We start from the raw sequence: 12,957 nt of genomic DNA, 5'->3' as shown, positions 1-12,957 counted from the left end.
GTAGGTGATATAGCAGCAGAATGTGGGCGCAGGCCTAAGTAACGACTGATTAAAAGTAACCATACTACAAAGACACAACGAAACCCGCCATTTAAAACCACACGCTACACAGCTTGAGCGGAAATATTAGTTCGCGACGATCATATCCCGCGACTGGGCAAAATAATCTTCCTGGCGGCCATATTTAAGTTGGTCACCCAAACCTCTATTAGCCAATTTAAACTAGCACACTTTTAGTTATTCTATACATCTGAAATACATACCAAAATAGCCCCGGGTCTATACACACTTAAATATTTAGCAAGCTTGCCCAAATGTAGCCTTACACTGCATGCAGAGGGGGGGGTTTGCCCGTTTTAAATATGGCTTCCCAGGTTCAGGAACCCGGAAGAGACTTCCTCCCAGAGCACGTTGTGAGTGTGCGATACTGGCATTCGCTATGGATCACGGAGCTCCATACCCACCACCGTTCCTCCAGCCTCCGGTATTCGGAGGGCCTCCGTCTTCTGGTTCCGCTAATATCTGGACACCGGGACCACCTTCTGGGCCTTGGTATGGAGGTTGGAACCAGTGGGCACCCCAGTATGAGCAGCACTCTTACTCTGGGCAGTATTCAGGTGGGTGATTCACGTGCAACATGCCAACTCGGGTTCCTTTTTTCATCTTGTGATTAAAAATACCTACTTTTTAACCAATAATTGGAAATTTGCTGGAATGTGAAGAACCTGGAACGTGCCTTAAAGACTATACGTATAGTAAAACTTTCAAATCAGAGCAGCCGAAGAGGCGCATGCCCCCCTTGTCCATAGGGCATTCACCATAGGTGCCTCGTGGCTAATGTCTCCAGTCTTGGCTTGTGTGTTATGATTCCAGTGGAGTTGCGACCTGAGTGGGATCTTTACATTTTCGTGCTATCCCCATTGGAAAATCTGCAGAATATGCCCTTACACCCACCTGCATGCATGGACAGGGCTCCCATTCATCCAGTGATCGCGAAGACTTAACTTTTTCAATCATGCAATACTCAGAGTGCTTTAACCCCCTAAGAACTGAGGATGTAATATTACACCCTGCAAGACCAGCCCTGATGTCCCCACTATATAAAATGTCCTAAATTTTGTTTCCTCTGATTCATTTATGACTCTATATCCCTTTGGTTCATATAACATCTGTCAAATATTTTTCATAGGCCTAGTTTTTCTGATCCTTCTATTCTATTAACCTGCACACATCAGGTTATTGTTATGAATATCTTACGATTGTCGTTTTATAATAAATTATTTTTTCTGACACATTCCATTGTCCATGTTATATCGTAGCATGTTATAGGTAAATAGAAGTATATTAGTGGTTCTTTTTATGATTGATTCATCGCTTACCTTTAGCCTCCATAATGTGAACCTTCTGGATGCAAGTGAGATCAGGTATTCTGCACAGAAAGAAATAGTATAAGCCATCAAACACTGATTCTGTAACGCAGTCTTCATTATAGGAGCATGCTCCAAATAGGGTCCCTTGAGTAATGATGCAGATATACGGATAGCCTGGCGGCCCAGACTGGCACTATGCTGAAATGTTAATTGTGCCCGATTGAGCTTGTTGTGTTTGCGAAAACTGGCATCCAAATGCTGCAAGTTCTTCTCATTTCAGCAGCATATACATGTTGCGTGCAAAACACTTGCTGTTCTTCCAGAGACAAAACTAAAGCTTCCAAGACGTGTGGTTTCAAATATCCAAATTACCTGAAGTTTTTTAATGTCAAAGAGTTCAAACGCACTGTACGCTAGAAGTCCCTTTTTTGATGACAAAAACTTTTTCCATGGTAACGGATGAGAACGACTCATCTATACTGTGGACTTGTAGACGGAGGTACCTTTTAGATAACTAATTCAATACAGTTATGTAACTGGAGTCTCTCGCTTCTTTGTGTTGTAGGTTGGCCTGGACCTTCCGACCATGTGCAGGATGGAAATAGGAACAGGTTCTCGCATGGTCAGAGTGGGACCAGGGACTATAAGGTACTGTCATGGTCAGCTGGGAATCCATAAAGAATGCACACAGTTTCAATAACTCCTGCGAGATCTGATGCATAGTTAGCGGTATGCTTTAGCGTTGTGATGCATCGCACCTTTCGCAATAGCATGCTATAAAGGGGTTTCATAGGCTCGGTGAGATGTCACGGTGATGCAGTTATTTGAATTGCTTTATATTGAGTATATGGCTGGAATGCACTCCTTCTGAAATCGATGGAACTACCTTCCATGATACCCACATCATCCCTTGAAGCACCCTATACTTGCTAGATGAACTTTATTAATATACATCGTTATACTATTTTAAAATGCTCGTGTTACGTTTCTTTTGGTATAAATCTGAAGTCATTACTTTAAGAGAAGAAAAAATAAACTACAAATGCGATATAGATTTTGGGCAAATATGATGACTGCTTTTTCTTACACCGCTTTTTTTTTCTCCTTCCAGTGTAAGTAACAATGCTCTCTTTCTATACTGAGAATGGGATATTTATATGTGGATTTTGTATTTCCAGAGAAAGCAGAAAAAAGAACCGGTTTACTCGCATTATTGTGATACATGTGATCGCGGCTTTAAGAATCAGGAGAAATATAATGAACACGCTTCACAGCATGTAAAGGTAAGAGTCCTGCCATCCATCGATGACGTAAAAGCTCAAGCCAACTATATACATGGTGCTCATCGTATGGCTTTTGGGAGTCTCTCTACTGTTAAACATTTATAGATTGCTTTATGGTATTAGGCATTGAGGTGAACTCGGTTATACAGCTAGACTTTTGTTTGTCCAAGTTTGGATAAAGAAAAAAAAAAGGACAATTTGTTTCTTGTAGCTATAAAATGTTAAGATTGAGGAATATGTATTTCAAAACAAATACTGCAGAACCAGGAGTGATAGTATTTTAAAATGTTATTGAAAATAAAAATGGAGTTCAGAAGTAATCAAACTCACGTAAAAAATGAAAAAATGTAAACCTTCTACGTAAATTTCACAGATAGTGAGGAAAATGAGAAAACCGAATTGCTAGTATCAGCAGGCAGAAGCAATCAAACCGTGCTTTAGCATATAGAAAATCAATATGAAATGATAACCCAAAAAAACAGCAAATGAAAAAAACTGAGGAATGTGTATTTGGAAACAAGTGCTGCACAACTAGGAAAGATTAAAAAAAAAAATTCAGACAGAAGTAATCAAACGCTTCAAAAAAAAAAAAAAGTGAAAAAATAACCTTCTACATGAATTATTGAACAAATATAGTAAAGAAAACAAGAAAGCCAAATTCAAATTACTGACATTGTCAGCAGGCAGAAGCAATCCTCTTAAGCTCACGCAGAGCACCGGCTCATCCGGGAGTTGAGGCAGAATCCCAAGTGTTGATTCAGTCATTCTGTGGGGAGGTGGACGCTGACTCCGCAGCGCCTATCTGGTTCCGCTCAATCAGCCTGGTTCACGCTGTGTGTGATGGTCCACCTTACATGTTTCATAGAGGAAACTCTACTTCATCAGAGGCCCTCCCAGTACAGGGGATTTAAATACCCTTCCTCTCAATTAAGTGGGAGGGGCCAAAATGACAGAAACTCTATGTGACCAAAAGTAATTAGATTGCAAAATCAAAACTCCTATTTAAAATGAAGAGACACATTGGAGTTAAGATGTAGCAGCAGGTATGTTTGAGATAAGGCTAATGGCAATCGTGAGGACATATACATTATTTAAGATATATGGAGAACCTTCATTGATGGCTGAATACAGTTTGGAGTAATTGAAATAATATATACATATATATAAATATAAGACATACAAATATATATAGATAAACAGGAGATAAATTCAAAGATATAGTTATTTTTTATATATATATATATATATATATATATATATATATATATATATCATACAAACCCCCTGTTGAGCTTCCTATTTTAAAATGTTATAATGACTAAAATCTATCTTAATTTTATAATAGGTTTTATTTAATCATTTCTGATTGGGAGTTCTCAATTTATTCGAGACACCCAAAAGGTGTTGCTGTAATGCCTCGACGTCGAGGCATTCAGCAACACCGCAATCGGCATCAGGGGCCGTGTCTGGCCCCTCCCTGGGCCGTTAACATCCGCCATACACTGTATTGTCACGAAGGGTACAAAAAATAAAATCAGCCTTTGTCACAAAGGGGTTAAATAGGAGTTTTGATTTTGCAATCTAATTACTTTTGGTCACATAGAGTTTCTGTCGTTTTGGCCCCTCCCACTTAATTGAGAGGAAGGGTATTTAAATCCCCTGTACTGGGAGTGTCAGTACATGCCTCTGATGAAGTAGTTTCCTCTATGAAACACGTAAGGCGGACTATCGCACACGGCGTGAACCAGATAGGCGCTGCGGAGTCAGCATCCACCTCCCCACAGAGAGACTAAAACAACACTTGGGAACTATGCCTTAATTCCCGGATGAGCCGGCGCTCTGCGTGAGCTTAAGTGGATCCAGAGACTACCGTGCGGGGACTTGTTCCTCGATAAGGCACCCTGTTTCTTTCTTGTTTCTCTGTGTTCTTAATCTTGTTTTACCTCCTGCTCCTAGATGGTAATCGGTATTAATCTAGGGTTTTTTTCTACTGCCACCTCTGATCTGAATTTTTTGGACTTTCTCTTGGTTTTACTAATCATTTCTGAACATTGTTTATTGTATCTGGGAACAGCTGTGGACTCACTTGCATAAATATATATATATTTTTGACTATATTAACTCCTTACACATTAAAGCACTGTCTGATTGCTTCTGCCTGCTGACAATGTTAGTAATTTGAATTTGGCTTTCTTGTTTTCTTTACTATATCTGTGCAATAATTCACGTAGGTGGTTATTATTTTTTACTTTATATTTTTTTTTTTAAGGCGAGTTTGATTACTTCTGTCTGAACTCCATTTTTATTTTCACAAAACTTTTAAAATACTATCGCTCCTGGTTCTGCAGTATTTGTTTTCAAATACATATTCCTCAGTTTTTTCATTTGGAGGTTTTGTGGTTACCTCATCAACTGAACCAGTTTCTGAGTGATCTTTCAACCCCCCTACTCCTCGCCCCGTGAGATTTTCCTTTCAGGAATTTCTCTACACTTGTACTTAAATGTTAAGATGGTTGGGTTTACTTTGCAGGTTGAAGGGACACTTGCTTTAGTATGATAGCTGAGAGATCCCTTTAAATCTACATTCTGTCCCTTCTGCAGCGTTCTCCCCCTAGGCATTTGTCCCTTTACCCCTCTTTTCCGTGCAGTAGATGTGTTTGATAACTGCCAGAAAGTGCTCCCATTGATTTCAACGTGCCATTTGGGGTGATAGGATTACAACTCTTAATTTGAAAAAGAAACCAAAAAATGCCCATAAAAGTATATATTTCTGTAAAGCAGATAACTGAGTATTTTTGCAAATGTATTGAGCTTCATCACCGCATTAAGGAAATACTCCCCAATCATTATTTTATTTAGCAGGACAAACTATATAGTATTTTGTGCCAGTTGGATAACTCCCCCTCTTCTCCTTATGGGCACACCTTAAATGAACCTAAAAAGGGGGGGGGATAAATATGTTTTTTTAGGCTTTTCTTTGGTACATATGGGGGGGGGTTGTGCAAGGAAAATTACTGCTGGTAGCACGGTGACATTTTCATCTTGCACATTTGGGGTGGTTACATCAAATTACTCTCTTAGGCTTTTTAATTGGAATTCTAGGAAGATGTAGGTCTTTCCAGATCCATATTTACTATACAGTAAATTGGCCTGGCCATAATATGGAGGGGGAAAAAAAGGGGGTTGCTATGATTGGGTCTGTGCTCCAATATGAGCGTATGATGCATTTTATGACAATGCCCACCATTAGGGTGAAGGCTAGAAGTTCAGTGGGGTGGCAGAGACTGGGCAGCATATATATTAGTTTGAGCTGTTAGGAGCTTGGGGGGGCAATTTTAATTGTTTTAATCGCATCACTAGAAGCTGAAAAACTATCTGTCTCCCATTTATTGTTGAGTTTCTAGCAATGTCGGAATAGTCTGTACAGCACTTGTGTTGGCTGCCTTATTGAGAGTGTAGCCGGTTCTGGGTCATCAGAGGAGTCAAGTCCATTTTCTTCAAGTTTATAGCAGTGAACGGCCAATGTATGCCCTCCATGGTAACTTAACAAAGATGAGTGAAATTAGCTGGACCCAGAAACTCAACCCAACTTGATGATTAATTTGTATTTATTCACAGTGCTCAGAAGAAGGGTGTAATTACAGTGCCCACGAAAAGCTTGTTCACATCCACTGGAAAAATGTAAGTAACATCACAAAAAGGTTTGATGTGAATTGGTAACTTGTTTGCACTGCAAAATTGATATTTTCATCACTCATATGTAATTTAACACAGATTTATTGGTAGCTCATATGATAAAGTGCAGTTGTACCGTGCTAATCAACCTTTTTTGTGGAGGACCCTACTAGCCTTGCAGCGTGTTTTTCTTTTCTTCTATTAAACACTTGGATTATGAGGAAAAATGACATGGTTGATCTTTTACAGGTTATGGTGTCAGAATGTGTATAAGACAGACTAACTAAAAATATATAGTCTCCATAACACATAAAGGGGCTACCATTAGTTTATTCTGTGTGCCAGCTCGTGAGACAGGCTTGTAAGGCTGTAGGGTGGGCAAGCATCTGGTCCCCTCCACTCACTCCTGTAGTCAAACCCCCTCCCAACAAGTGTCCTGATTTTGATGCCTCAACTGTTGGCTGGTATGGAATAGTGAAATCTACCTATTTTAACAGTTTATAACCTTGTATAAATTCTAGATTTATTGGCATATTGGTGACTTATTCACACAAATGGCTCATACTTTTCAAAATTGAAAGTCTGGCTTCTAAACTCCACCAGACAACAAGTCATCCCAACAATATCCCTGCAAAAATCTTTAAGCGGCTTAACTGCGGATCCTTTCTGATGATAAAAACATAAGCAAAAGCTAGATGTGCACAGAAAAAAAGACCATAATAATGATTAATAAAACATCTGCATGGAATTGGATATTAAGAGTAGGTAATTCACAAGAGCTGGATTATTTTTTTTATAAATCTTCTGTTTTCTCCTGATTTAGAGGCATTCGGAAACAAATGCTCTATTTAAATATAGAGTAGCGAGAAAATAGCTTACGGATTAAGGGGAAAGGGAATATTAGGAAAAAGTTGTTCATTTTTAAATTGGGAGGAATATAGTGGAAATGGTTTCAGTGGATTTTATTTTCCTCCATTCATCTTCAGCTTTGGGAGTGAATGTTCATTTTAATACACAAAATATACCGCTGCCTCGATAAAGACCATCGGGCCGTATGCTAGGAAATCTTATACTGAATGCTCAAGTGGCAGAAAGCATTCGTTTGATTGTAATTGTCGCACTGGTGCATTTATGCTATCTTTGTATTAGATGCATGGTCCAGGTGCTAAGCGGATAAAACTGGATACACCGGAGGAGATAGCAAAGTGGAGAGAAGAGAGGAGAAAGTAAGTTTGTTTCTTCTTGCAGTATTCAGCTTGTTTATTCATATAGAATGCATGCTGTATGTCTGTCCTTACTACTGAACTCATTCAAAGTTGTTTCTAAAGCTTGCAAATCTGCATATCACGGTTAATTCTTGAGATATTCTTTTACAGGAATATAATGACTAAACAAATTGATATAAAGTTCAATTAAGGAACACGATGGCAAAAAAAATATCAGCTTGTTTTGTTATTATATCGAATTTAAGTATATAATATGAATTTATAAACTATTTGATTGTCTTGACCATTTTAAAGCACCAGAATTATTGCCTTTATAAACATTTTTAAACATTTTCTACTAACTGTTTTATTTGTATATTTCTAATTGTAGAAACTTTCCAACGCAACAAAATATTGCGAGGAAGCAGACGCTGCAAAAAGAGAGGGAAGAACGAGGCGAAGTTCTAAAAACACCCCAGTTTGGGTTTGTATGATTTTTTTTTTTTTTTTTTTTGTATATAACAATTTTTTTGTTAAAGGGACACTTCAGCCCTTTTGAACACCCCCCCCCCCGCTTGCAAATGCAAGGAGATATTTTGAACACTTCCCCATTTATTTCCTCTTTTTTGGTGGCCCTGTGGCTTCAGCATTTAGAGTTCAGGGGGGTCTAACAAGACCCCTTCTGTGCCCATGGCAGCTTAAAGCCGTTCTATGAAAAAGTAGGTGAACCTAAAGAAGACGACCAGTTCCTTGAAATCTAGGTAGAGACAAGTGAATTGAGATAAGAGACATGTAAGTCATTATGCAAACTGTGAGAACTTTCTATTTATAATTTTGCATATCGTTTAAATGACAACGTTCTGATTTAGGATAGTGGAATGCAATTGGGCACTTAAAATAATATATGAACATTTAAAAAACAAAAATGGTGATTGGTTTTTCCGTGAATATGTTGAAATGCTATTTTAAAGACAATTGACTAAAAGCTAAATAGTTTTTTTAGCTGTATGACAAAATAGATGTTTCCATTGTTTGCTAATTATTGATTTTCACTACGTGCTCTTTTCAGAATGCAGTATTGTACGGATATGCAGCTTCCTTAAGTCTGCAGTGTGTGTGTTGTTTTTTTATGTTGTGGTGCAATGCAGTTCTTGCTGCTCCAGGGCAGACATGGACAAGGGCTACTGCAGAATTGATTTTTAGTAGGAGTATAAAATTACTGGTGCTTGTTATTTCTAGGGTAGCACTGCTTTCTTTTATCAGAATGATAGATATTTTTGTTTGTTCTTTCCCCAGGAAGATGAAGGGTATGAGAAAAGGCCCAGCGGGTGGCGCTAGTGATGGACAACCTTGGAAGCAAAATAAAAAACAGAGAAACTTTAGGAAGAAGTTTAGGAAAAATAATAATGTCGAACAAGAGAGTGGTTCTGCTGAAGTGCAGACCAAGAAACCCGATGGACAGGAGGAAAAGCCCAACCGGCCAGTCAACGAACCATTTGTGAACCCCTTGGACATGTTAGCTGGTAGCGATGCAGGTCCGGCTTTTATTATAGCAGTAATTACCGTTTTTTTTCCTGTACGCTTTGAAATTCTCCCAGGCAGAACTTGTTGCAGTCTGAGTCAGAACAAATTGGTGCTCAAGGCATTCATTTCATCTCATGGGTTATATTTATTTATCATGGAGAAAACCATGGGTTGACAGAACAAAGTTACAAAGTTTGAGAACTATAATTTTTTGTGCACTATTTTAATGTAGGCATCTGTGTTTAGAAACAAATCATATATGTTAGCAGTCCACTTCTATTAACTGTCAGTGCATTGAGAGTTCCTCTGGGGTTCATTCACTAAAGGGAGAGTTGTCAAAGAGTTTATCCGAGAGTTGGGGGTTTAAGTACCCCCTATTTATTATACACTAGCAAGTTGGGCTGAGCTGGCCCTGTATAATGTATAATTCAGTGTGTTAGGAACTTATTGATTTGGCAATGCACTATACAGGGCTTGCCAAGTGCTTCTGCAGCAAAAGCTCACTGAGGTTGGGCCTTCATAATGCATAGAAGTCAAGAAGCTGCAAACACTCCTGTCGACTCTGTTTTGTGAATAAACCACATTACGTAAATGTTCAGAGTTGACATACACCCCACCTTTTGAGCTTTATTGTATGGAAACTTATTTTTTTCCTAAAAAAGAAAAAATGAATTCAAATTTTTTCTGTCCTGGTTGGTTCCTGTAAATATCAATGTATATTTCTTTCTTTTTGTAACTTAATGAATATATTCAGGGACGTATTTTGTGGTTTGAATGTATCATGAGTCATCTGCTGCCCCCTTGTGAAAGATCAGAAACTATGTTTTGATGATCATTGCTAAAAAATGTACACTATACAAATGAACATTTATTTTTACAATACCCAGAGTAGGCAGCAATTCAAATCCCAGATCACATTCACCTCCCTTTCTACAAATTGCTTTGTGTGTGTGTTTGTTTGAATGCCTGATTTATTCACATCAGTCCTTCTCCTACTTATTGATCCTAGAATCTGATAAAGAAGAGGCTCAGGTGAATACAGGGCTATCTGTAGTTCCAAACCAGGTAACATCAGGCCTCAGCAGACTCATTGCTAGCTATGGATGTTCATCAGAAAGTGACAGTGAACCTGAAGGTGAGTCTTAAGAAAACATACTATATGGAATATGAAACTGCACGTGTCATGCCAAAAAAATAAATTATGTATATACATACATTTTTTTATATATATATATTTTACACACACTCACTCTTTTGGGAAAACAAGGCATAAAAGTGTACCTTCTTAAGCAAATCATAATTTATTTAATAAGGTATAATAAAAGTAAAACACAAAAAAATAGAAATGTTTTGTATTCCTTGTCTCTAGTGCTTGGAGGATATTACATATCTACCAGCATTTTTTCTGGACTCCTTGCTTCGTCTGTGCAACCGTAATGCACCCTAATTAAAATATAGTTGTGTGTGTATATATATATATATATATATATATATATATGTATATATATATATATATATATATAATATTTTTATTTTTTTTTTGTAATTCATTCTAGCCTTTTTTGGTCATTGGTTTACATCAGGATTACATGATTTTTTTTTTTTTTTACATTTAAATAACTATTTTTAAGACTGTAATAAAATATTTGCAAACACTACCTCCCTCTGCAGGAAAATTATTATTAAGGCAAAGACGAAGCAAATTATAATTTTGTCTCTCTATAGATGTATATGTTCTGGTTCAGGAGTGCTGTTAACACATTGCTTTTTAAATCCTCATGTTCAGAACTTCCAATTAAGACCGTGGTGAAAGCTTTAGAAGACAATAAAGCTATTCTTCAAAAAGGTGTCCAGAGTGAAAATACTGTAGAAGGCGCGAATACACAGCATTCAGTCTCAAGGGATAGAGCATCGCAGGAAAAAAGTCAAAATAAAATGCCCCCTCAGAAAAGCCACCCCAATTCTGAAAGGAAGTCCAACAATGCGCCTACAAAAAACCGAGCCACCCTTCTTGAAATGGTAAGAAATTTATGTTTTGAATGCATACATTGTGTAATATAGATTAGTACTAGTTCCTATAATCTATTTAATGGAAATATAAAGTGTCCTTGTAATTCATATGTATGTATCTGTTATCTATAATCGGTATTGATTCTGTTTTCCCTTCTTTAGTTACTGGCCCGTGATATACGTCATGAAAGGAATGTAATTTTGCAGTGTGTCAGATACATCCTCCAAAATGACTTCTTTGATGCTCCGCCGAACATTAAGGCGCATGAGAACTCAGCCAATACTATAACTAATAATATCCTTGGAGAAAGTGGAAGTCCTAATAAAGATAATAGACCAGAAAAGCATTTCGCACCGCAGAGTGCTCAGGATGATGGATCGCTGAACGATGGACAAAAGAGTCCTTCTCCTTCACCAGTCGACGAGCTGCCAAATCCTGTGGACGATGAGATTTGGGAGAGTGCGGCCAACAGTATTGAAGCATTCTAGCGTAGACATCCTCTACGGTGTAATGGACAGTTTTCTTTTTATTGTAATAGAAATATATTTCTCCAGAGTGGAGTATAGAAAACGTGACTAGCATTTTCTGTATGCTGAGTATATTCACACATCCACATTTTTGATCATTGATGTAAATGGGACAACACTAAATATTTTTGTTCCGGTTATTTTGTCCCTACAATTACAATCCGTGTAGCCTTTTTGTTTATTAAAGGTTTACATTTAAATGTTTTTCTTCTTTCTTAAGGGAAAATGAATAATTTTATGCCTGTCTACAGTATGATTCTGGTACAAAGTTGAAAAGGCAATGAAAAAAAATTGCAGCTGCGAGATTATTATTATTATTTAGTATATGAAACTTTTTTCCCCCTCCAATCCTTGTTGACCCCTACTCCGTGGTGTTTCTAGCACACCTTTGCAGTGTGTGTGTTAGCTTTACAGTCTCTAATACATCTGTGTTATTATTGTGTGTTATTGTTGATGAATACTTCGCTAGAAACCCAGTTGCTTCTTTCTGATTGCTCTGCACAAGTGCTAGATCTCTGGGAACAGCCATTAGTTCCAAGTTATTTTCCTCCTGGTGGCTCATTTTGGGATTGGACCCAGTAGCCCGCTGTCATGTCTTTGTCCCAGTCAACAGGCTGATGTACCAGCAGCATAGAAACACTCAACAGGACATTGGGCAGACTATAAATAACTGCTTAAATGTATTTGAATGTTGGCTTTCAAAAATGCTCTGTAATTTGCAAGTCGTACCCCATAATTCCAAAATGAAAGAAATATTGGAAGAGCTATAATGTATTTTATCTATACATTTTAGCTTTTAAATATGTCTGCTGTTTCTGTACACATGGCAACTTTAAGGACTTTAGAACACTGCGATACATAAATGGAAAACTTTCTGAGCTCCTAGAAAACGACATAAGGGGAGGACAGATGCATCTGAGTACTGAAGAGTGATCATCACCCCTCATAAACAGGGGACACTTGGGATGTATAAAGTTGGGGGAGCAGGAGACATCTTTACTGTGTCCTTGCATACCCGAGGACAATGGGTATTGCTGTGTTAGTCGTTAGATGGCACATGTTTAGTGGGTCATCATATCCTTAGAAAAAGAGGTAGACTCATGAAAGCTTTCTTGTGCTAGAGGCTTATGTGACTGCATCTTGTACCTAAGATGAAGTACCACAAACTAGATGTACTCTACATTACTACACAACCCCTTCATTTGCATCTATTACTTCACCACATCCTTCGTTTGAGCAAAAGTCCATCTATCTATGGTAACTCGGTGGGAGTTTTAGCATGGAGGTTAACTATTGTAGTTTTATCTCTGTAATATATTGTATCTTCATATATATCAATGGAAGAAGTAAGTATTCATGGAG

At 37.9% G+C, this 12,957-nt stretch overlaps 1 protein-coding gene across 1 annotated transcript; it reads left to right on the top strand.

Annotated features, from left to right (window-relative positions):
* Positions 1-78: 78 nt before the first annotated feature.
* On the top strand, positions 79-11,795 carry NUFIP1 (nuclear FMR1 interacting protein 1). The gene is made up of 10 exons (XM_053455482.1): positions 79-617; positions 1,936-2,023; positions 2,551-2,653; positions 6,272-6,334; positions 7,478-7,554; positions 7,925-8,017; positions 8,830-9,068; positions 10,067-10,192; positions 10,844-11,076; positions 11,230-11,795. The coding sequence occupies exons 1-10, from the start codon at positions 332-334 to the stop codon at positions 11,554-11,556; spliced, it is 1,635 nt and encodes a 544-aa protein (XP_053311457.1). The 5' UTR covers positions 79-331; the 3' UTR covers positions 11,557-11,795.
* The last annotated feature ends 1,162 nt before the right edge of the window (positions 11,796-12,957 follow it).

The sequence above is a fragment of the Spea bombifrons genome, chromosome 2, assembly GCF_027358695.1.
Source record: "Spea bombifrons isolate aSpeBom1 chromosome 2, aSpeBom1.2.pri, whole genome shotgun sequence".
Classification (NCBI taxonomy): Eukaryota; Metazoa; Chordata; class Amphibia; order Anura; family Pelobatidae; genus Spea; species Spea bombifrons.
The sequence above is the reverse complement of the archived record's forward strand: the minus strand, read 5'-3'. Positions and strand labels throughout refer to the sequence as shown.

What these genes read in the sequence shown, in the direction of transcription:
- NUFIP1 (XM_053455482.1), top strand. Translation starts at nt 332, where the DNA reads ATGCAGAGGGGGGGGTTTGCCCGTTTTAAATATGGCTTCCCAGGTTCA. An exon ending in ACGCTTCACAGCATGTAAAG is followed by an intron (nt 2,654 to 6,271) that starts GTAAGAGTCCTG and finishes ATTTATTCACAG; the next exon opens with TGCTCAGAAGAAGGGTGTAA. An exon ending in CTAAAAACACCCCAGTTTGG is followed by an intron (nt 8,018 to 8,829) that starts GTTTGTATGATT and finishes TTCTTTCCCCAG; the next exon opens with GAAGATGAAGGGTATGAGAA.